Source organism: Candoia aspera, chromosome 5 (genome assembly GCF_035149785.1).
Source record: "Candoia aspera isolate rCanAsp1 chromosome 5, rCanAsp1.hap2, whole genome shotgun sequence".
Classification (NCBI taxonomy): domain Eukaryota; kingdom Metazoa; phylum Chordata; class Lepidosauria; order Squamata; family Boidae; genus Candoia; species Candoia aspera.
Genome location: NC_086157.1, coordinates 105,853,796 through 105,878,170, shown reverse-complemented (window position 1 = coordinate 105,878,170; position 24,375 = coordinate 105,853,796). Strand labels below are relative to the sequence as shown.

At 40.0% G+C, this 24,375-nt stretch overlaps 1 protein-coding gene across 1 annotated transcript in view; it reads left to right on the top strand.

Moving 5' to 3' along the window:
- Positions 1-24,375, top strand: part of PICALM (phosphatidylinositol binding clathrin assembly protein) — a 74,356-nt gene that overhangs the window by 37,478 nt on the left and 12,503 nt on the right. Inside the window, exons 11-20 of the mRNA XM_063305904.1 lie at positions 475-611; positions 3,098-3,198; positions 8,927-9,073; positions 9,933-10,013; positions 16,550-16,657; positions 17,158-17,289; positions 17,372-17,402; positions 18,606-18,705; positions 21,013-21,036; positions 23,909-23,968. Coding sequence (XP_063161974.1) covers positions 475-611; positions 3,098-3,198; positions 8,927-9,073; positions 9,933-10,013; positions 16,550-16,657; positions 17,158-17,289; positions 17,372-17,402; positions 18,606-18,705; positions 21,013-21,036; positions 23,909-23,968 — 921 coding nt within the window. The remainder of the gene's footprint in view (positions 1-474; positions 612-3,097; positions 3,199-8,926; positions 9,074-9,932; positions 10,014-16,549; positions 16,658-17,157; positions 17,290-17,371; positions 17,403-18,605; positions 18,706-21,012; positions 21,037-23,908; positions 23,969-24,375) is intronic.

Here is a 24,375-nt window from a genome sequence, read left to right as displayed (position 1 = left end):
CAGTGTTAAAAGTATTCAGGAACAGCTGTGTGAAATTGGGAAGAGACATATAAATACTGCAGTATTTATAATATCCAGTTCAGACCAATAGTTTGACACTAGCAATGTGCACAGTGTTTAGCATCAAACTTTCAAGTTTAAAAGTTCAGAAGGCTTTTGAAGTATATCAACCTCTGTTTTGAGCTTGAGAGAGCTTGTTTCCCACTGGAAAACATTTTGCACACTCCTGTTTGAAACCATAGAGTTGCAAGGGCAGGGTAATTATAAACCAGTGTAGAACAACAACAATGTATGCTTGAATAGTATTTTTGCTTGTCTCTTGGGGAGTTCTAACGGTTTTGTTTCTAGCGATCAAAGACAGTTATTTAGGCCTTTGCTTATTTCATGTATTGTTAAAGCCAAAAGTGACTTGTTCTTAGAAGTGGTGGAGAGCAAGTCACCTGATTTCTTAAGCTGGATTTAATCTTCCAATAGGAACAGCGTCTAAAAGAACTTGCAAAGAAACCCCATACATCTTTAACCACAGCCTCCTCCCCTGTGTCAAATACTGCAGGAAGCATAATGACCACACCAGCTATTGACATTTTTTCCACACCCAGTTCTTCAAACAGGTATTTATTTTCATTATCAGTTTCAAATACACTTGAACACCCAATATGAGAAGAGAAACCATACAATATGCAACATGAAAATACAATCCAGAATAAAATGAAAGAGCAAGAGAATTTAAGGAGGATAGTGCCTGCAGCGGGGAATAATAGCTATAAAGCAGAGAATAAAAGAATTTATAGTAGGTTGTATAAATGATTGAAAAGAGGTGTTTCACGAAGTGGTTAATTTGAGTGAAGTACCACTCTTGTGTCAAAGCAGCGGTGACCTTTACAAGGTCTCTATGGCTGCTTTGAAGGCATTGTCCAGTTCTTTGTACATGTGGGCAAATCCTTTGCTTCATTGGCAGTTTCTGTGTCATACATATTGAGACAACTAGAGAGAGCTTTCTGAGCAGCTGCTTTAAGTATTCTCTTTGAAATATTAAAATAGCTGCATCCTCGCAAGGCTGATGTTTCAAAGAGAAGTACTTAATTGCCACAACACAGCTCTAAGGAAAAGGTAAAAGTGGATGCCAGATGAACTTCTCTGTGGATGCCAACATTAAAATAAGCTCTTAATACGGTTAGGTAGAGATGTGCAAAACAAAACAGTTTCAGAACATTTATTTCTGAAAAACTGCCTGACTACCCCAGAATAGATAGTTTAGCATGGTCTGAAAGGAAAACAGAATATTCTGGTATAGATGGTCTCATCCAGGATATTCTGGTATAGATGGTCTCATCCAGGATATTCTGGTGTGGATGGTCCCATCCCCCAAATGATACATTTTGTGGAATGTATCTGTGGAATCACATGTGGGAGGAGTAGCAAGTATTTAGTAATCCAACATTAAATCATTCAAGGTTTTAAAATTACTTCAAATGTGGGCCCTCAAAAGGCTGGTGTTTTTTCTACTACAGTAGTTTGTAATATTTTACTATGCATCTGTTCCAGACATGCATAATTTATCTAGAAGGACATTCATTACTTCCTGATTGTAGGTACTCTCAATATAGTATATCAGAGCTACGCAGTACAATATAATATGTATTTATTGGACCAATTGGGAAGAGGGAGCGTCTGTTCTCAAATGTTCATTAAATCTGAAAGTATATAATTCTTGTCACATAAATGTTAAGTGCCTCATCAGAACTGCTTCAGATACAACAAGCTAGTCAGTTATTTCAGGATAGGGGATCATGGTAGAAATGTTGCCCTCTACATCTGAAGTCCACATATGGGGAGCGTTACTGATTGTATATACAAGCTACTCATCACACCTAGATATAAACATATAAATAACAGTTGTATGCAGTTAGGGACCTTGTTTTTAATTGTAGCATTGTAACTGTTAATTGCTAGCTGAATATTGACATGCAAAGCTACTTTTTTTCCAGAGCTTGTAAAACTGGAATTTAATATGATTGCAATTGCTTGAAGAAACATTTCACATCATTAAGTCATGAATACGCTTCTGTGAACATTTGGATTTGTACATACTTTATCCTTGTCTTTCTTTCTCAAACATGGCTGGGAGGTGAATAAACCAGAATGTAGTTTCACTCCAGATTCTAGGCCCTTTGTATTCAAATTAGGTGCCATAGCTTAAAATAAACTCTTTCTGAACAAACAAGCAAAACATTCCTGAGTTTATTGTTGGCTTATTTAGCAAACTGACCAATGTTTGTAACATCATGAACTGGGATTACACTACAAGACATAAGACCTCCCTTTCTTCATTCAACCTCTCTATATTGTTCAGGATACCATTATGAAAAACAAGAATTTAAGCTCCACAACCAGTTCTATGGGAACAAAAAAGAGGTCATAATGGTCCTGTTTCTGCAGCACATATAGGGACGCGGTGGCGCTGCGGGTTAAACCGCTGAGCTGCTGAGCTTGCCGATCAGAAGGTCGGCGGTTTGAATCCACGTGACGGGGTGAGCTCCCGTTGCCAGTCCCAGCTCCTGCCAACCTAGCAGTTCGAAAACATGCAAATATGAGTGGATTAATAGGTTCCGCTTTGGCGGGCAGGTAACAGCGTTCCGTGTAGTCATGCCGGCCACATGACCACGGAAGTGTCTACGGACAAACACCGGCTCTTCGGCTTTGAGATGGAGATGAGCACCGCCCCCTAGAGTCGGACACGGCTGGACTTAATGTCAAGGGAAACCTTTACCTTGACTACCTAATGATCCTGTTTCTCCAGCACCATCCCCACCTCTGCAGTACATTGCAGAAAGATGTTTTTCGCCCAGAGGGGATACTAAGACGCTTTGTACTATAGCCCTATGGGGCAGAGTCTCCTTTGGGCATACCAGCCTCCTTGAGTTTGCATGAACTGCCTCTTTAAGTTCTGATTTTGGTTTCCCAGGAGGTGAATTCTGTATCCATGCCCCGGTCTGGGTGTGTTTGTGGGGGCTGTTTTGAAGAGCTTTTTAAATGAAACAATGGCACTGTTGCTTAAATATTTATGATGCTCTTACATGTTTTATTGTTTCTGTAGTACATCAAAGCTTCCAAATGACTTGCTTGATTTACAGCCAGCTTTTCCTCCAGCTGTGCATCCAATATCCTCTGCACCACAAATGGGAGGGACCTGGGGAGGTAAGAGATTTCATTGTGATTATTACATAGCCACTCCTACTATCAGTAAAATTTCACAATCCCTGCTATATTTTGTTGATAAAGTACTTATTTTGATATTTCTAAATGTATGGGTCACATAATTGTTTAAACCTTAAAATTTCAAGGATCAGGGCAAGTTGTGGTTTGAATTTCTATCATAATTGTTGTATTACTATTTATTTTATTGTGCTGCTGTGTTGTATATTATGAATCTCGAATGATGTACATAATCAGCTGATTTGCCTCGGTTCTCTGAGCAATATTTGCAAAGCCAGATGTGATTTCAATAGCGGAGCAAAATGTATGGCTAATAAGAAAAGTGAAAACGAAGTAATGTCATGTCAGTTTATTTCCAGTCCTCCAAACTATGGGCTGTGGATTCAGTTGAACTGGTGCTTTGGGAAATGATAGATCTTATTAGCCAGGATTATTATTAGCCAGGAGACTGGATGGCCCACACTCAGGAATATGTATGTAGGTATTTAGATATCTAAATTTATAGATAAAAATTTGAGGGGGTGTCTATCAGACTCAAGTAAAACAATTTTAAAATAATTCAAGAGAAAGGTGTGTAAGATGCAAGTTATGTGTCATGGTTAAGGAAGATTTGTTTAGTGCATTACAATTCTACTCTGAGAGATAGAATTGGTATGGTATTTTCCTTCTCGCTTTCCCACTAATGATTATGTCAGTCACTTCTGCATCAAACCAGAGGGAGTTAGTTCAATGCATGAACTGTCAGGTTGACTTTAACAAGAGTAATAAGTAGGAATGCTGAATCTGGTTTCAGTCTATGGATAGAAAAAAGACTATTTTTAGAAACACTTTGAAGTACAAACAGGAAGCTTCCTTATACTATATAAGGGTGCGCGTAAACCAAAAAAACAGTTTTGTTCTGAACTTAGGAGAAAACAATCCCATTCAAATCACCCCTTCAGATCATTTTGATTGTTTTGACTAATAAAGCTTGCAATGTTAATATTGTGCCATAAGGATGAATAGGAACTTGAAGCAACCCTTGGTTGTATTTTGTGTTAAGGCCACAAATGTAACTGTGGTACTGGCAGTCAGTTCCAAGTGCAACCTCCCATCTGTCATATAAAATAATTTACCTTGAGGATGGTAATTTTATAAACATATTTTGCAATAAAGACTATTAAAAGCTTGCTGCTTAATTATTCACACTTTTACTTATTTTTTAAACAATCTCTTCAGCCACATTTTGTTTTAGACTGAAACATTCATTATTTTGTTCCAAACTTGAAAAGCTTAGAATAACTGATTTTGAGATCAGAATATTTTACATATCTCCAAAACCTAAGTCATACTGTTGGTCCAATTATATTGCATATATTCCACCTTTTCATGCATGATGTATATTTTCCCACTGAATAATAGTCCAGTCTAGGAGAAGATGGATAATGCACCAGAATTATCAGAAACTTAAATATAGAAGTTTAGTTGACTCCTAGATTTCAGACTTCCTTTTTTAGATGGTCTTTCAAGAACGATAATACCTCTTTGAGATCATTAACACCATCGAAGTATTCAGTCTTTTTATCTTAAAAGTTAGGGATAAAATTATATTTAAATGAATGGAAACATGTAGGTGGGAGACTTAGTTGTGAGAGAAGTTATAGAAGTGGCTGATCCTTTCAAAATCAAATATTAGGATAATTCTGGCAGGCTTTCTGTTGTCCATTAATTCATATGGAACATCTTCAGCCACACTTGGAGTTTTATGTTCATGAAACTATTTGATGTAGGCATATGATGTTCGTTGCATTTGCCTTTCCATCAGGAGCTCAAAGTGGCATTCATCGTAGTGCTTTCCAACTAATAAAGGAATTTGGTGTAGCTCTTCTACAATGCTTTTCCAGGAAAATGTTAAAAGCGTGCCTAATTAGATGTGCAGTGAACAGAATAAGCCACTGTAAAAAAGTAGGATTATCTGCAAGCATACAGCCTTGAACATGAACGTGATTATTGTTGCTGTAAACATCATGAGAGGACGCTTCCATTTTGTATGCTTTGCTCTTCGTCAAGGAAATGGTGGAAGGTAGAGACAATATTAAAAGCTGCTTTAACGTTAGGATTTCATTTCCTCTCTAATCTTTTAATACTATACCTATCTTCTTTTTTCCTAAATAATAATGCAGTTATTTATCCCGCTTGCTTTTTCTATCTGATCTGCCTTTTACATTCCAATGAGACTGTTAACGCGCTTTCTTTTAAGCCATAGTATATTATATTATATGGTGTGATTCAGAGTAAGCATGTTTCTGTGGTAGTTGTTCATCAGGAAGGGAGGGGCTGAAGCAGAGTCCCCCCCCCCACCTTTTCTTTTTTCTTTTTTTGGTTTTGGTAGTTTAAACAGCACGCTTTCTGAAATTGTTAAGTATATGGAAGAAAATCTATATGAAGGCCATAATTATTGTTCTGAGGGTTTTCCCAGAGAAGATGATAAGCCACATTAAGGTTTTTACTCAGCCTGTCATTTGATATACATGTTTGGCTTTAGCCTCTATCACCCTAATGCTTTCTAGATACATTACACTTCTACCCCACAGTCCTGTGCCAGAATGGACCTACAGTCAGGACCAGAAATATTGGAACAAGGATAACTGTTTTGGCATTTGGCCTCTGTACACCACCACATTGAAGTTGAAAGGAAACACACCCAGATGGGAGTGAAGTCAGGACTTTCAGCTGTAATTCAAGGGGTTTTACAAAAGTGGGGCACTAACCATTCATAACCATTCAAAAGTGGGGCACTAACCATTCATAACTTCAGTGTGGTGGTGTACAGAGGCCAAATGCCAAAACAGTTACCCTTGTTCTAATATTTCTGGTCCTGACTGTATGATTGTGCTAACTGAAGATTACGGAAGTCGAAGCCCAGCTCATCTGGAGAGCAAAAATTTTGGGAAAGCTGTGCAACCTTTTTGGGGAAAGCTGCTTTTGGCCTTGAAGTAGCATGTGGGAGAAGTGGAGAAGACCTGGACAAAAACAGATTTTATTTAAATTAATTTTAAATTAGTTAAATGCATTTAATGTGATTACTCCCCTTGTTTCCTTCTGTGCTGCTGAAAGTATAATGCAGCAGCAACTTCTGGTGGAGCTCTGGGTCGTTAGCGTCCCCACTTTGGGAGGGGCAAGGCAGCCTTGGAATGTTCATTTCTGCTCTGAGACTACAATTTGTCTTATTTTGAACTGAGCAAGAGTTTCGATGGTCTGCAGCATTGACTCCTGGAACTTGGGCAATACTCTGAAATTCTTTTCTCCCCAATGAGAGATGCAGGAGCCTTTCATAAAGTTCTCCTTCCTTGCTTAGCTTGGTGCACCCACTAACCTCAGAAATAAAAAAGGTGAGGTTAGAAATATTTGCTAGATGGCATTAGAGGGTCCCTGTTCACATTTTGCTTCATAGAAGAGAAAGCTAAAAAACAAAACCTTTCGCAACTTGAGACTTGGTTTTCTGTTACCTGCATTTAGTCTCCATATTGAACGGAGAAAACTGACCTCTGCCTTGGGATTTAAAAAGGCTACAAAGAGGCTTTTAATTTTTATGGACCCTTATCCTGCTTTGATGTGTTGTTTTTGTAAACCATCACAAGACTTTTGAAGCCAACAGTATAAAATATAATAGCAAATATTATACTATGAGACACTCAGAATGTTAGGAGATGGAGGCACATAAACCACTGAATGAATGAATGAATGAATGAATGAATGAATGAATGAATGAAGTCTGTGGGATTCAGATACAAAGCCCATAAGGATCAGAATGAGCTCATGATTTGCTTGCTCCTAATCTCAAATAGAATGTCAGGGTTCCCTGTTAGTTGCTGTGCAAGGTATTTGAAAGAGGTAATGCTGAAAACATGAATGGTGATGGCCTGTGATGGAGAAACTTGCAATTTCAACTGGGGGTCATGTGCCTGATAAAATGGGCCCCAACCTTCAAAGGTTCATGCTGTAATACATTTGTTAATCCTTAAGGAGATGCAAGATTCTGATCAGTGTTATATTTGAAAAGCTGGTTGTACAATAGACATTGTGAATGGCATCAGCACTGTTGTGTGGTTTCAGACAAAAGGTGCTTGTGTTGGGCATATCAGTTCAGTATCTAATATGTTGATGTGAGGGTAGACCAGAGGTCAATGCATGCACAGATGGTAAAATCCAAAGCACAAGTTGACTGTGGGGCTTCCCTCTCAATAGTGGTAGAGTAGATGTACCTCCTCCTTGACGTACTGCTATTTACTTTTCATTTATTGATTGACTGATAATGTCCCATCAAGTCAGTGTTGACTCCTAGAGACCCCCATAGATAGATTTCATTTCTTACTTTGTGTTAAATCATATTGGAAGCTTTTCAAAGTTTTCTTACATATTAGTAAATGTGTAGATTAAATATATAGATAAATTAAATATAGAGACAGTTTGGTGTAGTGGTTAAAGCAATGGGCTAGAAACCAGGAGACCGAGAGTTCTAGTCCAGCCTTAGGCATGAAAGCCGGCTGGGTGACCTTGGGCCAGTCACTCTCTCTCAGCCTAACTCACTTCACAGGGTTGTTGTTGTGGGGAAAATAGGAGGAAGGAGTATTAGGTATGTTCGCCACCTTGTTATTTATTGAAATAATAAAGGCAGGATAGAAAATAAACAAATAAATAAAGCTATATACTGTATAGCAGTGAAACAAAACGCTTGCAGTGTTCTAGCTCAGCTTGGAGATAACACCTAGCCAATCTTGATCAACCTTGAAAAGCTAAGCAGAGTCAGACCTGATTAGAACTTGAATGGGGAACTGGCAGGAAATCCCCGGGCTATAAGCTAGACTGGGAAATTGGGAAAAAAAACCCGTCCCAGAAAAGAGCAGTGCAAATCACTTCAGTATTGTCAAGAAAACCACAAAAATATATTCATGAAGTCATCAGGAGCTGAGCCTGAGGAGAGACCTATATATACACTGAAAGAATTAACTAGTTTAGCTTGATCATTATGGCTATGCAATACTTTGGATTTGAAGACAAAATACTTGATTCAGAGCACACAGGATTGTGAATATAGCATCTGTTTGCAACTCCTAAAATAGTTTGTTTTCCCAGAATTGCTCAGCAGCTATGGTGGCTAGTCATGCAATCTCCAGAAAAAACATAGCTGCTTATCTGTTTTGGGAAGTATCTATGGAATTGCAAACTAGAAAATGCCCTCCTTTTTTTTTTGGTTAAGGTGGTATTTCGTAAAGAAATCCTTTTTCTTAGTAGGCAGTGCATGCTTGTACAATGCATTAATCTCTGTGGTTGAGTAAATGAACGCATGTGTCGTCTCCTTAACTGTAGTTGGTAACTCTTTTGTAGCTAAGCATAGTATGCAAACCATTGAGTGGTCACCCTTTTCTGTTAACCAGAGTTTGAAACTCATAATCGTACTTTAACATTCCAGTAAACTAGAAATAACTATTCTGCAGATTATAGAAGAGTCACTGATTGTTATTCAGGCCATGGAGTAGAATGAGGATAAAGTGTTACTGCATGCATGAGCCAGAATAATTTAACCTATCAGACATGCCCCATGTATGATTTGGATGCAGACTGACAACTGGTAAGCAATTAATTATCTGCTTATGTTCTTCTTGAATACCAATACATAGCTAATTTGGTTCCCCTTCCTTTTCCTTCTTGTTCCACCTGGACTGTACAGATCCTTTCACGTCCACTCCTGATGCTGTTGATGATGCCATTCCAAACCTAAATCCTTTCCTCACAAAATCTAGTGATCACCTCTCTGTCTCCTCTGACGTACTCCCTTCTTTCACTTCTAGGACACCAACTCATGAGATGTTTGTTGGTAAAGTACTGGCTGGCTAACTGGCTTTTCTTTTCTCTGATGTGACTGGTCAATCTTAGACAAAACTGTGATCTCTCAGTAGGAGGGAAAAAAGAAAATTCCTGATACCTTGATATCTGCTAATGATTTAGTTTAAACCATGACCAAATTTTAAAGGTGAATAAATGATGCAGGAGGTGGGGGGGGGGGTTATATTAGATTCCTTTCCGTCCGTCCGTCTGTCTGCCTACCTATCATCTTTCTATTTGACTCAATATTAATTAGTTTTTCATTGATTTCCCCCTGGAAGTGGGTTAAGCTTTGCTTCAGCCAATCATTAATGCTACAGTGCCAGCACCTAAATAGTCCCATCACAGGAACCCTCCCAGTGGTCTGTATCAGTTCCTATCCTGCTCATATATGAGTTCTCATGGGTGCCATTAATCTTCTTGTGACTTTGGTTAGTAAGTTAAGGAAGGTGCAGTGCTATCTGATCTGAAATGTAACTCCCAAATCTTTTGTGTCAAACCTATGACTTTCAGTTTAACTTTTCTGGCTGTCTAGATGGCTTCAACCTATTTATTGAATCAGACCCCCTTGGGACACCAAAATAATTATTCACTATTCAGCTTTTCCACTTCACTCATTTGTGTTTTTCAGGGTATAAAATGTGGCATATAATGTACCTTCTTGTCTTTGGATAGAGTAAAACCTTTACTTTTAAGAAGTTCCTAGGTTGTCTCTCTGTGTGTATTAGAAATCATGTAGTTATAGTCTTAACTTAGTGTCTGAATGTTTGGTTAACCATATAATAGTGTGCACTGCTTTTTCTTTCCATAACATTCCTTCTTTGCTCTTCTGCTTCGTGTGCTTTTATCAGATTCTTTTTGTGGCCCACAAGCTTATCCTAATGCTTCCCATTTCTGCAGTGAGCCCTCAACTGTAGCTGGTCTATTCGGAGGTAGGTAAAAGATTTTTAGAGCATAGGAGTTTTGTTCCTTATGCAGGTGGAAGTATATAGCCATGTCAGTTTCAAAGTCCCTACATTCTTAAACCTTCAGGTGAATAGACTGTGAGTTCTCGTTGTGCCTTAGCCTTGAAGCCAGCTGGGTGCCCTTGGGCTAGTCACACTCTCTGGGAGAGCCCTGGGAAGCAGGCAATGGCAAACAGTTTCTGAAAAACCTTGCCAAGAAAACTGCAGGGACTAGTCTGGGCAGCCACAAGGAGTTAACAGTAACTCGAAGTCACCAAAAAAAAAAAAGGGAAAGGGAAAAAAAAAGGTTGATGTTCTTTAAACATCAAAGGGGTTTTTAATTTCTCTTACTATTTTTTTAAACAATACGTTCTTGCCCAAAATATTGTAAATACTGGTTTTGCATATTAGTTTCTGCTCTCACTTAATCATAGATCATAATCATATATCTTCAGTGATGGTCTTCCTAAGTAAGCCGACTGCCAATTTTATTTTCCCTGGAAAACGTGTATAAAAGGCATTCTGGTAGGTGCTTTCTTAAAAGGGATATGAAAACTTTGACATATAGTTGATGTCAGCCTTGGTCTTATGGCAGTTTCAAAATGGAGCATGTGGGAAACAGTCTGCATTATGTAAGTAACTCTGACCATGCTAGGGAATAGTCCGGTTTTTCTGGACTGGTGCTAGCTGTGTCGGAAGCTGCTTAGTACAATAGCAGTATCCCATTTGGAATGGGGTACATATAGTTAAGTTTTGAGCTGTTATCGGCACTGTGATAATGTAACACATGGATCACACAGTTCTGTGAAGAAGTATTCTTTTTAAAGGTTTTAAGGTGAATTTTATTGTAAACCGCCCAGAGTCCCCCTTCTGGGGGGAGATGGGCGGTGACAGAAATTTGAATAATAAATAGATAAATAAAATAAAATTCTCCCCCTTTGGATGTTTGGAACATTTGTAGACCTAAAGCTCATGAAAACATGACAGGCCCTAAAATGAGCAGTTCATGCTAGTCGACCCTAAACTAAGGATTTGAAACAGTTTGCTATGGAGGAATGGACCAGAGTTCTTACACAGCCCTGTCAGAGATTAATCACCCAACTACAGGAAGCGTTTGGTTGCAATTGTTATAGCTAGAGGCTGTGAATAGCTAGACTTGCTGAATCTAAGGGGATGATGACTTTTTCACACTGGCCCCTCACATGGTGAAGCAGCACCCAGCAATGATGTTGCGTGTTCTGTTGGATTCCCCTTATGTATTAGTAACACGAAGGTTAGTAACATGAAGCTAACGTTCTGTCGCAAAGATATGCAAAAATTCAGAAAATTCAAAAAGCGGCAAGTACTTTCCCTAGAACTGTATTAGGAACGTAAGAGCCACTTTTATCAAATTGGAGGTTCATCTTGTCATCCTAGATTTGTCGGAAACTCACTTCATTGTTTTGTGCGTAGAACCTTATAGTCAGCATCCTTTTACAGTTACTACTCTTCTCCTGTTCTGTTTCTGACCGATAGCGAGTAAATTGTGTCTTGGTAAAGACTGGGAGTATCAGTCAATCTTTATTATGGTCATAAACCAGCATATTGGGATGGGGTATAGTCACTAAAAATAAGCATAAAACTGTATGAGAGATATAAACAGTGAAAATCTGAAAGGAGTTATAAAATGCAAAAATGCATACAAGGTACAAAAGATACATAAATTAAAAGCTATATATATGGTATGAAAGACATTAAGTAAGAATCAAAAGAGGTGTGGGGACACTAGGTGGTTATAGGGGAGCCTAAAGAGTTAATATGGGGGAAACTATTAGGTAACGGCGTTCCGTTTAGTCATGCCGGCCACATGACCACGGAAGTGTCTACGGAAAAACGCCGGCTCTTCGGCTTTGAAATGGAGATGAGCACCGCCCCCTAGAGTTGGACACAACTGGACTTAATGTCAAGGGAAACCTTTACCTTTATCTATCTATTAGGTTACAAAGCACCGAAACATGACAAACTCGGTGCCCATTGAATTTAGTTTATAATGTTGAGCCCTGAGCACAAGCCAGAAGTCATCTGATGAATTCTGAGCAGTGCTGTACAAAATCTGGCAATGTTCTATGCTGCAGCAGGGTTAGCACTGGGAAGAAACAGGGTGGTGTAAAATTGTCCTCTGCACCCTGGGTACTTATATAGTAGCGGTAAGATGAAACTAGTGCAAATGTCTCTGTAGTACAGGCACTGGAGAAGCACATGTGTCCAGAATCACAGGCATTGTCTCTCCAAATAGGGAGCCTTCCTATATCAGCCTTCAAGGACAGCTGAAAGGAGGGCATGACATTGTGCCAAAATAAAGGCCCTTCTGTTTTAGGAATTTCCAGTTTAGTTGGGTACATCATGCCAAAGGCAGAGTACCTGTTGGATTCACTGGCAAGAATGGTCTAGTGGTCAAGGCAGCGGGCTAGAAACCAGGAGACTGTGAGTTCTAGTCCCGCCTCAGGCATGAAAGCCAGCTGGGTAACCTTGGGCCAGGCCTCCTCTCTCAGCCCAAGAGCCAATCAGGTGTGGTACGAGAGTTCTAGTCCCACCTTAGGTATGAAAGCCGGCTGGGTGACCTTGGGCCAGTCACTCCCTCTCAGCCCAACCCACCTCACAGGGTTGTTGTTGTGGGGAAAAGAGGAGGAGGAAGGAGTATTTGGTGTGTTCACCACCTTGAGGTATTTATAAAAATAATAAAGGTGGGATAGAAAATAAATAAATAAATGAAAAAGGAAAGAAAATTCAGGGCCCTGGCTAGGTCTGACTGGCACTCTGTATCTGCTACACACCGTTTAATGAGTGCTTTGGCCTGACCATACCCCTTATGGAGTAGAAGACCTGGAAGGAAGCCCAAGGATGAGATATAAATTGCCACTGCCTGTTTCCATGAGGATTGGAAGCCCTCTCTCATGGTTAGCGGGGCAAGGCCAAGGGAAAGAGGAGGAGTCTGAGCTAGTAGTTGAACATGATTGGCCACCCTCTTTATTTCATTAATTTTTATCCCGCCTTGTCTTTCATGAAGCCTGTCCCCAATTGCAAGGTGGCATAAGAAACCCAGTTAGGGACTTGAAGGGCTTCTGTGAGTGGTTTTTTTTTCCCCCAACCGAGGCAAACCTTTAGAAGTATTTGAAACTGATTAAGTTAATCAGTTAACTGAAATTCAGAAGTAAGTTTCTGATTTTTTTCTCTGAAAATAAGATTTCAGATAATTCATGAGAATTAGATTATAATTTTATCCTGTACAGAAGCGTATATGCAGATTGTGTCCCTCCTCCCCCCCCTGAAAATTAGTGCCTTTTGCACCTGTAACATAACGGAAGACGCAGTCCATTGCACCTTCCTTATACTACAAAGTTGCCTTTTTTTTCTCTTTTCAGTATTCACTTTTTTGCTCACCTGATTTTCCTAAAAATAAAGAGCTGCCACGTTTGAGTTTAGGAATTGTAGTTCCTTTTGCAATGAACATTAAAACATTTTAAAAGAAAATTCAGTCATAAATTCAAGATAATTCCTGAATAAACTGAACCTTTGGATTTTGTACAAACATACAGTATTTGTACAAATCGCATTGTTCCTATATGAAGCCTTGTTATCTTAGCTTTATAACATAACAAAACTTCCTATCTGGAAAGGATAATAAAGAATAAACAGTGCGGTTATTTCCCCCAGTATTTCTGGGTTTTTGTTTTACTTTATTCCTGTTGTTTCAAAAATTGCAGAAGTAAGATTATGATACAGAATCCATTTTTCTGAAGTTCTTGTTTCCTGAGTTTATTGGTATGCTTTCATTTGATGACTTCAGATTTCAGATCAAACCTTTACTTTTCAACATTTTGGCACTCTGTAGCATACTATTATGATTGTAAATAACTGTCTCATTTCCTAACCAGAACAGTTTCATCTTTTTCGGACTTCTTTTTCAGATGAAATATTCACTCTGTAATTATTTTAGTTTTCTTGTATGCCATTTCCAGTTCTAGAAAAATAATAATTTTCAGGGGCTAACCAGTTATGCATACGATGCACGCTGTAGGGAGCACATGTGTTACATGCTAGAATTTTATTTGCTTCTCTAGTTTTGGTCCCTTGCTTTGCTATTCTTATAATGCATTTATTGTTGTCACTGTTGCATTAGCCCAATCTAATTAGTGAATTTGCCTTGAGCTCTCTTTACATTTGCAGCTTTACCAGCATTGTGTTTTGCAACAAAAGGAAATAAGTTTAATTTATGGCATTGCATGTTTGTTTTCAGCATTCTCAGCGAACTGATGGCAGTTGTATTTCACATTATTATCCCCTCCTGATTTAGTTCTGATGCTGAAATATCAGTAGATTTGGCATACCACAGGTGGCATAGTTATTTCTTTAAAAATTGGTTCTTGCTCTCCACCCCCCCCTTTTTTTTTGTTGCAAGAGTTTTAATAAAAGGCAAATCATAAAATATGTGGAAAATATGGGAGATGTAACATGGCTGCCAAAGGGACGCGGTGGCGCTGCGGGCTAAACCGCTGAGCTGTCGATCGGAAGGTCGGCGGTTCGAAACCGCGCGGCGGGGTGAGCTCCCGTTGTTAATCCCAGCTCCTGCTCACCTAGCAGTTCGAAAACATGCAAATGTGAGTAGATTAATTGGTACCGCTTCGGCGGGAAGGTAACGGCGTTCCGTGTCGTCATGCTGGCCACATGACCCGGAAGTGTCCTATGGACAACGCCGGCTCCAAGGCTTTGAAACGGAGATGAGCACCGCCCCCTAGAGTCGGACATGACTGGACTTTACGTCAAGGGAAACCTTTACCTTTACCTTTACTAACATGGCTGCCAGATGGAAATGGAGTGTAAAACATTCTTGGCTCATGGCTGACATATGTTTATGGGAAATTAATTTAAAAACCCAGGATTAAGGTAGATATGATGTAGGTTCCAACTCTCATTTAAAAGCTTGTGTGTGATTCAGGTACAAGAATCTGTGGATTGATGGGTGGCAGAAAGAAGGAAGTCAGGAGCACTAGTGAGGGTAATTCTTGAAAAGTGTTCAAGTTATGAACTGAAATGGAAAATTAAGATGAAGCTACCTCAGTAGCGGTGCTAAAATAGAGTTACTCATTACCTCATGGCATCTTGTTTAGGGAATACGTGTCAAATAGGGTAGACTCTCAGTTAACTCAAGCAACTGGCAGAAAAATCGAAGAAATAATACTTTAAATCAAGCATGTTCAACCCATGGGCCGCATGCAGCCCTGAACAGCAATTTTTTTGAACCACCAATGCCTATTGTTGGAATTGCTGCTTCTGCCGCCACTGCCTGGGAGTGAGAGCCAAGCACGGCCCGAAAGTGGGAGAAAAAAAGAAAAGGGGGGTGGGGAGAGGGAAGGAAAAAGGGGCGGAAAGTGAAAACAGGAGGCAGAGAGAGGGGAGTGCTGAGCAGGCCGCTTCCGGGGGGGAGCAGGGGAGGGGAAGAAAAGCAGGCAACTGAGCTTTCCTCCCCCCCCACCAGCGGGGAGCTGCTGCTGCTCCTCCTCCTGCGCACACAAGGTACCACCAAGCAAGTGGAGGAGGGAAGAGGAAGGCGGGCACACAGGCAGGGGGCTGGCCTGGGCGCAGGGCAGGGATAGCACACGCCCTTCCTCCTTCCCTCCCCAGCCACCAGGAGGGAGGGAGCATGCACGGCTGTGGTGACGGCCCTTGAAGCCCACGCCTGCCATGCTGCATCGCCTCACCCCTTGTGCCCATCCTCAGAGAAAGGCAGCCTTCACCCGCTGCTTGGCTTTTGGGGTGCGCGGGAGGCTGCATCTGGACGGTGGGAGCTGCGGTCCCGTGCATCGGGAGGCAGGGACTCAAGTGTTTTTTGGGGATGCTGCTGGATTTGGCGGGGGAGGGGGGCAGGAGAAGGTGGGGGGTCTGGGGGTGGATTAAAAGGCACGGTCCCGGCTTTTATTCATTTTATTTTATCCCACCTATATTTTTGTGTGGCCCAAGACAATTCCTCTTCACTCAGTGTGGCCCAGGGAAGCCAAAATGTTGGACACCCATGGGGTATAGTATTAGTTAGGCCTATTTTTAATAGTAACTCTCAAGCAACCAGAAACTACATTTATCCGGCATCTCCCAATCCCCATGGGTGCCGGTTAACTGAGAGTCTACTCTAATAAGTGATGTATTCATGCTGTACATTTCTAGATATGAAAATGGCCTATGCAGTACTTCATTCACTTTTGCTGCCAAGCAGAAGCTGAATGGCCATCTGTTACGGGTAGTTTAATTTGTATTCCTGAAATGGGCAGAATGTTAGCTCAGTGGCCTATATGGTTGCTTCCAGTTCTGTGATTCTCTGAATATTTTACCGTTTGAATCATGGAACTTTCCTCCAGTTCCTGATTTACCTTCCAGCGTTTGAATTCTCACAATCCTCACAATAGTTTATGGTACTGTTTCTTTTCTGAAAATTGGGAGTTTATATATTACATATAAACAAGTTCTGTTTCTTTCCCCATTTTTGTTGGTAGGGTTTACACCGTCTTCTGTTGCTCCATCACAGCCATCAGCAGGCCTTAATGTTGACTTTGAGTCTGTGTTTGGAAACAAAAGCTCAAATGTACCAGTGGATTCTGGTGGTAAGTCTTTTAACTAGCCCTTATTTAATCCTGTTCAGAGAGTAAAGAAAAATGGCACGCAACTTCATGTAGGTCTCTGGGTATTCCTAAGAGGAGTCTTTTATATGCTGTGTCTTCCAAAGATAAACAGTTTCAGTTTTCTGAACAACTACGTTAGATGTATGAACCCTCACGCAGGAAGTTCACTGTGTGGAGTTATTTTTTTCAGTTCACAAAGGCTTACTGTAGAAGAGTCTTCCTTGTAAGATTAATTCTGCTATTGCTTCAGTTTGGACCCCAGAATTTGTGGAATTGCCAACCCTTATTTAAAGAAGAAAGATGACCGTATTTTAGTTAACTTTTTTTCTTTGAAGCATGGAAGCACAATTCCTACTCAAGTGTTTTTAGCTTTATTGTGCTAAGATTTTAAAATACAGAGTCGTTGATATCTGATATTATAATTGGAAAATGATACTACAATTCAAAAGTTTTGTTACATTTAATAATATGTGTTGTTTAAGGCTTTGATGAATTAGGTGGACTCCTAAAACCAACAGTGGCTTCTCAGAACCAGAGTCTTCCAGCTTCCAAAGCACCATCCCATAAGTTAGTATTAGATGACTTGGATTCATCTCTAGCCAACCTCGTAGGCAGTAAGTATTTGTACAGGATCTGTATAACATCAAAATTTAAAGGAAATAAATTCCTTCTAATGATCTTCTGGTTTTGTAACAGATCTGGGCATTGGAAATGGGACAGCTAAAAAGTGAGTATTTTTATATTTATTTTATTACTTTATTTATTTATTACTCAGATTTTGTTACCGCCCATCTCCCCCAAGAGGGACTCTGGGCGGTTTACAATAAAATTCAAACCACAACAATAAACATTAAAATCTGATAAAATAAACAATTTACCAATATAAAATACAATATAGATAAATACAAAATCCAAGTGGCTCTAAGATGCCAATCCGGTGGGAGGGGCTCTAACACGCAAGCCACCCCCAAGAATGGGTACTCACCTTCCCGCCCCAAGCGAGACAACAGAGCCAAGTCTTCAGGGCCTTCCGGAAGGTCAGGAGTGAAGGAGCCTGCCTCACCTCTGGGGGCAAGATGTTCCAGAGGGCGGGGGCCACTGCAGAGAAGGCCCATTTCCTGGACCCCGCCAGATGAAATTCTGTTACAAACGGGGTCCATAACATGCCCTCTCTGCATGATCAGGTGGGGCAGGCTGATGTTATGGGGAAGAGACGGTCCCTCAGGTAGCCTGGCCCCATGCCATGTAGGGCTTTAAAGGTGATAACCAACACCTTGAATCGGACCCGGAAGCAGACTGGCACCCAGTGCAGCTCGCGCAGCAAAGGTTAGATGCGCCGATCTAGGGGCGCCAAGAATAGCCCGCGCGGCTGCATTCTGGACCAGCTGAAGCTTCCGGATACTCTTCAAGGGTAGCCTCATGTACAGCGCATTACAGTAGTCTATATGGGAGATGACCAGGGCATGCGTGACTGTTCGGAGGGCTTATAGTTTTTATCTTCTAAATATATGTTCATAGCATATCAGATTGATTACTTTAACGCCCTGATAATGATAGTGCTGCCCTACTCTAGTAACAGCAAATGTCTCAGATTGGGAAAGTACACTAAATGAGGCAAACCGTGAATGACCAACTAATATTCAGAATTTTCCATCTGCCCAATAATACCATAATCAGCACACCACAAAATTCCAGCCTTTCGGACACTGAATGTTATCTAGGATTCCACACTAGGATTTCACATTTATCCTTTCCTGTGCATGGGATGACAGTGGTTGTCTAGCTGAACTGCAGGGTTTGACAGGTTTCTCCAAGATGCTGGGGACTGTAGAAATAGAGGATGAGATAGCTCCTCATACTTTTTTTTTTTTTTACATGAGTGCAAGGAAAACGTTTTGTGAGTTTTAATACACTGAACATTTATTTATAGTGATGTAAACTGGACCCAGCCAGGAGAAAAGAAACTAACAGGAGGTTCCAACTGGCAGCCCAAAGTTGCACCTACAACTGCATGGAATGCTCCAACCATGGTAAGCAGTTGTCATAGGTAGAATTCATATATCCAGCAGCTTAGATTGTACTGTAGAAATATAAGGGGTCATCAAGAATTCTGGTGTGTACTATAGAAAACCTGGATATCCAAATCCAAATTATGAATGTTCTCTTTTGGGTTAGATCGCATAGACTTTTCACAGTGGTGGATAAATACCCAATTTGAGGTTAAAATCAGCAGCAGTCTGATACAAACATTTGTATCAATTTGTTCACTCAGATTCCCTTTTTACATCAGTAAGATCCTAAATAAACTCCAATACATTCAGTGGCAAAGCTATGCAAAAATTCAGAACATCTGAAAGAGTAATGTTCATGAAATCATATTCCACTGCACCATGCTGGCTTTTCACCAAATGTCATTCTAATGGAGGAAACTCTACTTCATGTGTTCTTCAGTTCTAATTATCACAAAAAAGGGGGATCTTTGCCATGGCAGCTTCACCAGAGGCAGCATATGTTAGAGGTGCATTGTTTCTGAAATCTAAACAAACCATCAACTGATGAAATGCAGATGCAGTCATTGTGTGAACAGTGGGATAGCAAGAGACAAGCATTCCATATCTCAAGAGTTCTCCAGATGGCACTAGGGCATGATTTGTAATCTCCACTATGCTGTCCAGAGGCCATAAAGGAGAATTTGAAGCACTACTACTATGATAATGGTAATACGCAAAGGGAGAAGGACTTTTGGAGACTGGTTTCCTCTGTTGTAGAACACCCTTGAAAACTAGGAAAGAATGCCTTATAGGTATGATGCAGGGAATATTTATGGGTAATAAATGCCAGATTGGTCTATTCTTAGTAGACTTGAAAACAGTGATTCATAATCACTGACTGGATATTCCTCAGAGCTAAAATTCTGCTCTGATATTGCTGTTGCTTTAGCCTATTCAGGTAGTCCTCACTTAACGACGGTAATTAGAACTGGAATTTGTCACTAAGTGATGTCAAAGTGTGACATCACATGACTGTGCTGCGTAGTGATGGCAGTTCCAGCAGTCCCCAGTTACTGTCATCAAGCGAATCACCACACGTTGTTAAGCGAGGACCTCACATAACGGCAACTTCCAACTTCCTGCCAGCTTCCCCATTGACTTTTCTTTTTATAAATAACTTAAGGCGGCAAACATACCTAATACTCCTCCTCCTCCTATTTTCCCCCCAACAACAACCCTGCGAGGTGAGTTGGGCTGAGAGGGAGCAACTGGCCCAAAGTCACCCAGCCGGCTTTCATGCCTGAAACAGGACTAGAACTCACCGTCTCCTGGTTTCTAGCCTAGCATCTTAACCACTAGACCAAACTAGCCAAACCACTAGACCAAACTGGAAGTTTTTGTTCTAAGAATACAGCATGAACAGGAGAAGAGGAGGTACAAAAACGCCTCAGAGAATCGTAAAAGAACTCTGTCAGAGCATGCAGTTGTTACACTTTAAAATAGGAATGTGAAGGCTAAACTAAAAAGCTTCCCAGGCATGTTTTGCTAAAATGTGAGACTGAGATTTGGGGAAGCCCTCCCTCTTGAATCTACCTGTTCCTCTTGTCCTCCCCAGCTCTTGGTCAAGAAATATTTCTGGGCCATTTCAGGGGCACTTGAAAAGAAAATTGGTGTGGAAGCAGCCACGATGACCCCTTCCGCGTTCTCTGTGCCAGGGATCCGGTTCTTGTAGGACCAACGCGGCAGAGGAATCCTTGAGACTGTTGCAATTTCTAGCTCTGCCTTAACTTTTCATACCTGAAGACTGAGACTTCCAAATAAATTGTGCAATGATTTATTTTATTTAAATTTAAAAACCAGTCTTTTTTTCAAAAAATACTCCTGTGGGAATGGCAAGTTTGAAATAAGTTTGTAGGGAGTGTGGGTGTAATCTGGGGAAGTTTAGGCTTTGTGTCATGGCGTATGCACCGTTTTAAGTTTCTAAATCATTTTCATGATCTGTTGGGATAGGAAGAAGTAGTGTTTTGCTTTAATCTTCTGCTTTTAACACTATGTTGTCTGATTTCCTTGTCAGTGTTTTGTCTTAAATTAGTGAGTCCAGTATGTCTGAAATACATGTAGTGTGACGAACTTGCCCACAATAGATTATGTTACATGTTTTGTCACAGGCTTATCAACCCGGTTAATTTCCTTTTTGCCTAAAGTCTTACTGGGTTACAAGAACATGTCATCAGGGTTGTTAAGCACACTTGTAACCAAAATGCTTTGTGTATATTCTGTTGTGTAAGTACTCATTTCTAATCCAGTGTTATTGCATTGTGTAATTGTTCTTCCGGGGGAAAGCAGAATGGCATGCATTTTCCACAATACGTAAGTGAACAAAACCTGCAGCCTCCTTTTGCAATCAGATTGGCATGCTGATATTAACCACAACAGCAGGATCTCATAATCCTGCTACTCTGCACCACACTTCTGTTAAGATCTTTGGGCATGATGGAAATCTTGAGCAGCTTCTAACATATCCAGATCTTATGGGTGCCCTTTTGGAGCCAAGGATGGCATGGAGAAATATTCAGAATTATTTTCTTGCTTTAACTCTGCATTTGCTGCCAATTAGCTGGTGTGTTGCGTCTGCATTGCCTTTTTAAATGCATTTGAATTTGAATAAATTAAATGAAAAAGGCATTTGTGCATACAAATAACTGCATGAAATCTCACAAGCTTCTTTTCACTCTCCACTTATCATAGACTTGATTTCAAAGAGGGAAAGACCAATATGTTCCAAAATACTGAATAGAGTGAAATTTCCCACGTTTGGTCAGTTGATTCAAAAACTTCTGACCTGTCAATGCTATCTCATTCCACTAAAAAAATGAGCATTAATGAAAGTTAAAAGAAAGAAAATCAACAAATGGCCTAATTGTTAATACATGTTGGTAAGAGCTAAAGAATGAAGTCACTAATGGCTTTAATATTCTAAATACCTATTTAAGGTAAGTTTCTTAACTGATAGTGGGATATTTTTGTCTAGATCATCTTCTGGTTTACTCAGTCTGCTTTGTTTTATGTGACTATTGTGACTGAATTGCCATACATCAAAAATCGTGACTTTTTAAATTCTTCATCTTCTCCTTTTGGAATATCATACTTCAGCCCATTTGGTTTTGCTTTCCATATTATTGGTCTTTCCCTATGTTCTTTTCATGGAGAAGAAAATCCTAAACCAGCTTAAACAGTTAAAAACCGAGCAAACATATGGCCATCTGTATGTATATGCATATATGCAGTATTTTGCTTCTTCAGCTGTATTAATATTAATCACTGTCATTTCATTTATCATAGTAACCAATAGCAAATTGGATTCCATTGTCCTGTGTAATAGTATAGTCTATAGGAGAAATGGTGTGGGTTTTCTTTCATACACTTTTATCTTGGTGGAAAATCCTTCTCAGACAGTTGAGAATATAAAATTATGAGTATGATATGCACCTGTATTCCTCCTTTAGATTCAGAAAGCTTTGCATAGCAGAATTATCTAGTATATATAGTGCACCTGTGTTTTTCTGCATGCCATTTTTTTGGAGCAATTGGCCTCTTTCTAGGATTTTTGCAATAAAGTTCATCGAAGCCATTATTTCCAATAATTGACCAAAAAATTGCAGATCAAATTGTAAATGATTAGTTTGATTAATCAGGAGGAGGAGGAGGTGATGTATGTTGTTAAGTTACTCTTAAGCACAGTTGCATGCAGAGAGAAATACTGTATACGCAAGTGTCAAGGATTTGATTATGGAGAATTTTGTGGCATTTGGGATTTTGGTTTGAAAATGCTTCTCCTTTTGATGTATTATGAAACTGTGTTTTAATAAACTATTCAGGAGGAAGGGAATGTCCATTACTCCTGAATGTCAATTAAATATGAAAGCATGTTGCTGCAGCAGATGACATCAAGAGGCAAATATCATATAGATTGTAGCAGATGTCATAAAATAAATATAAAGTTTAACTGTCTTGTCCAGCCTACTTCAGATGCAATGGACTTACCCATTATTTCAGTCCATTAAATCAAGTTTCACTATAATTACACTTCTATATTTAATCAGCTGTTTGTAACCTTTCCTGTTGAAAGAATATTCCCAAAGTTAAAATATATTTATTTATTACTCAGGCTTACAAGACACTTGAGTAATATCCAACTTCAAACAGCATACACTCCATCCCCATAACTATGGCTAAAACAGTACAAATCAACCATTAATACCAATAATCAAAAATCCTGAGGGCCTGAGAAAACATTCTTCCAATATAAACAGTCACAGCCTGCAGGGGGGCCATCCCCACTTCAATCTCCAAGGACTTCCTGGGACAACCAGGCCTTGATGGACTCACTGTAATCACAGAAAGAATACTGTTCCGTAAGAGGGGGCCAACAATGGAAAAGGCTCAGTCCCGAGGTCCCTGATGGTAACACACTCCCAGACTATAAGGGGTCCTCCTTCCCGTCTTACTAGGTGGCAAATATTGTGGGAGCAGATGGTCACAAGGATACTCAGGTCTAAGCCATGTAGGTTAAAATGCTTAAAAAACATGAAGGCATATGTTTTACAAAACACCATGTCAATATTAACTGGCAGCAACATGGAGAAAAAACCTCAGAAATGTATGTGTGCAGGTGTGTAGTTGTTGAGCTTTATGCAATTACCTAGGACGCTCCTGATAATTCACCTTGTATTTGTCTAAAGTCCATGAAATTAGGGCTTCCTTTTCATGCAGTTTCAGGAATTAGTTGAGCAATTGTTAATGTTTTGGTGAGCCTCCTAGCTAAAACTGAATCATTTAAGATAGCAAGTTGGAATTGCCAGCTGTGTGGAGATCCCCCTCCTAGACCTGTGATCTCATGTATCTGCAACTGTGCTTTGGTGCTTAAAAAAAGTAGTAGTCCCAAACTGCTTATTCTAATCAGTTATTGATTATTCTAGTAAATTACTTAGTTGCCAGTTGGCAATCAACTGGTAACTGATATCGTACAAGATTAGTTGTCAGTTAAATAATTCATTGATTTGTTGATTAACAATGCTTTTATCTTGTCCCAGTTAAAAGACTTTGGGGACAGTAGTCTCCCCAAAGAAGTATCAGAACAACAGATAACAACAGAAACCAATATAAAATCAATTGTTTCTTTTGTCACAGCACAAAAGAATTGTTTCTTCTTTGGGATTTAATGCTGTACTTTTCCCATTAGGCACCACCTGTCATGGCCTACCCTGCTACAACACCAACAGGAATGATGGGATATGGAATGGTCAGTAAACATTTGTATTTTAAGTCCTTTGAGCAGCATTAATTTGTAGACAACCTGTAATGATTGCCTAAACCCAAATACTCAGTCTCACAACCTCGGGCTTAAAGATAACTGATTTATTAAAGGAATAGTATGCAAATACAAAGAAAGCTGAGAATGAGCAAAAGCGCGCCAAATACAAACTTAAAAGCCTTGCTTGTGGGCAGGTCCCGCCCCGTCGCCCGTCAGGACGCTCCCCCTCCCAGGTGCTGAATGCCGTTAGACGCGCCTGGGAAAGTAACCTTGAACAGGAGCGCAAACCCAAACATGCATTCCAAGCCCTCAAAACAAGGGAGGGCAACAGAATGGAAAAACCCCGGGTGAAGGGATAGGGAACAGAGAATGACATGTGAAACGTTACAATGTTA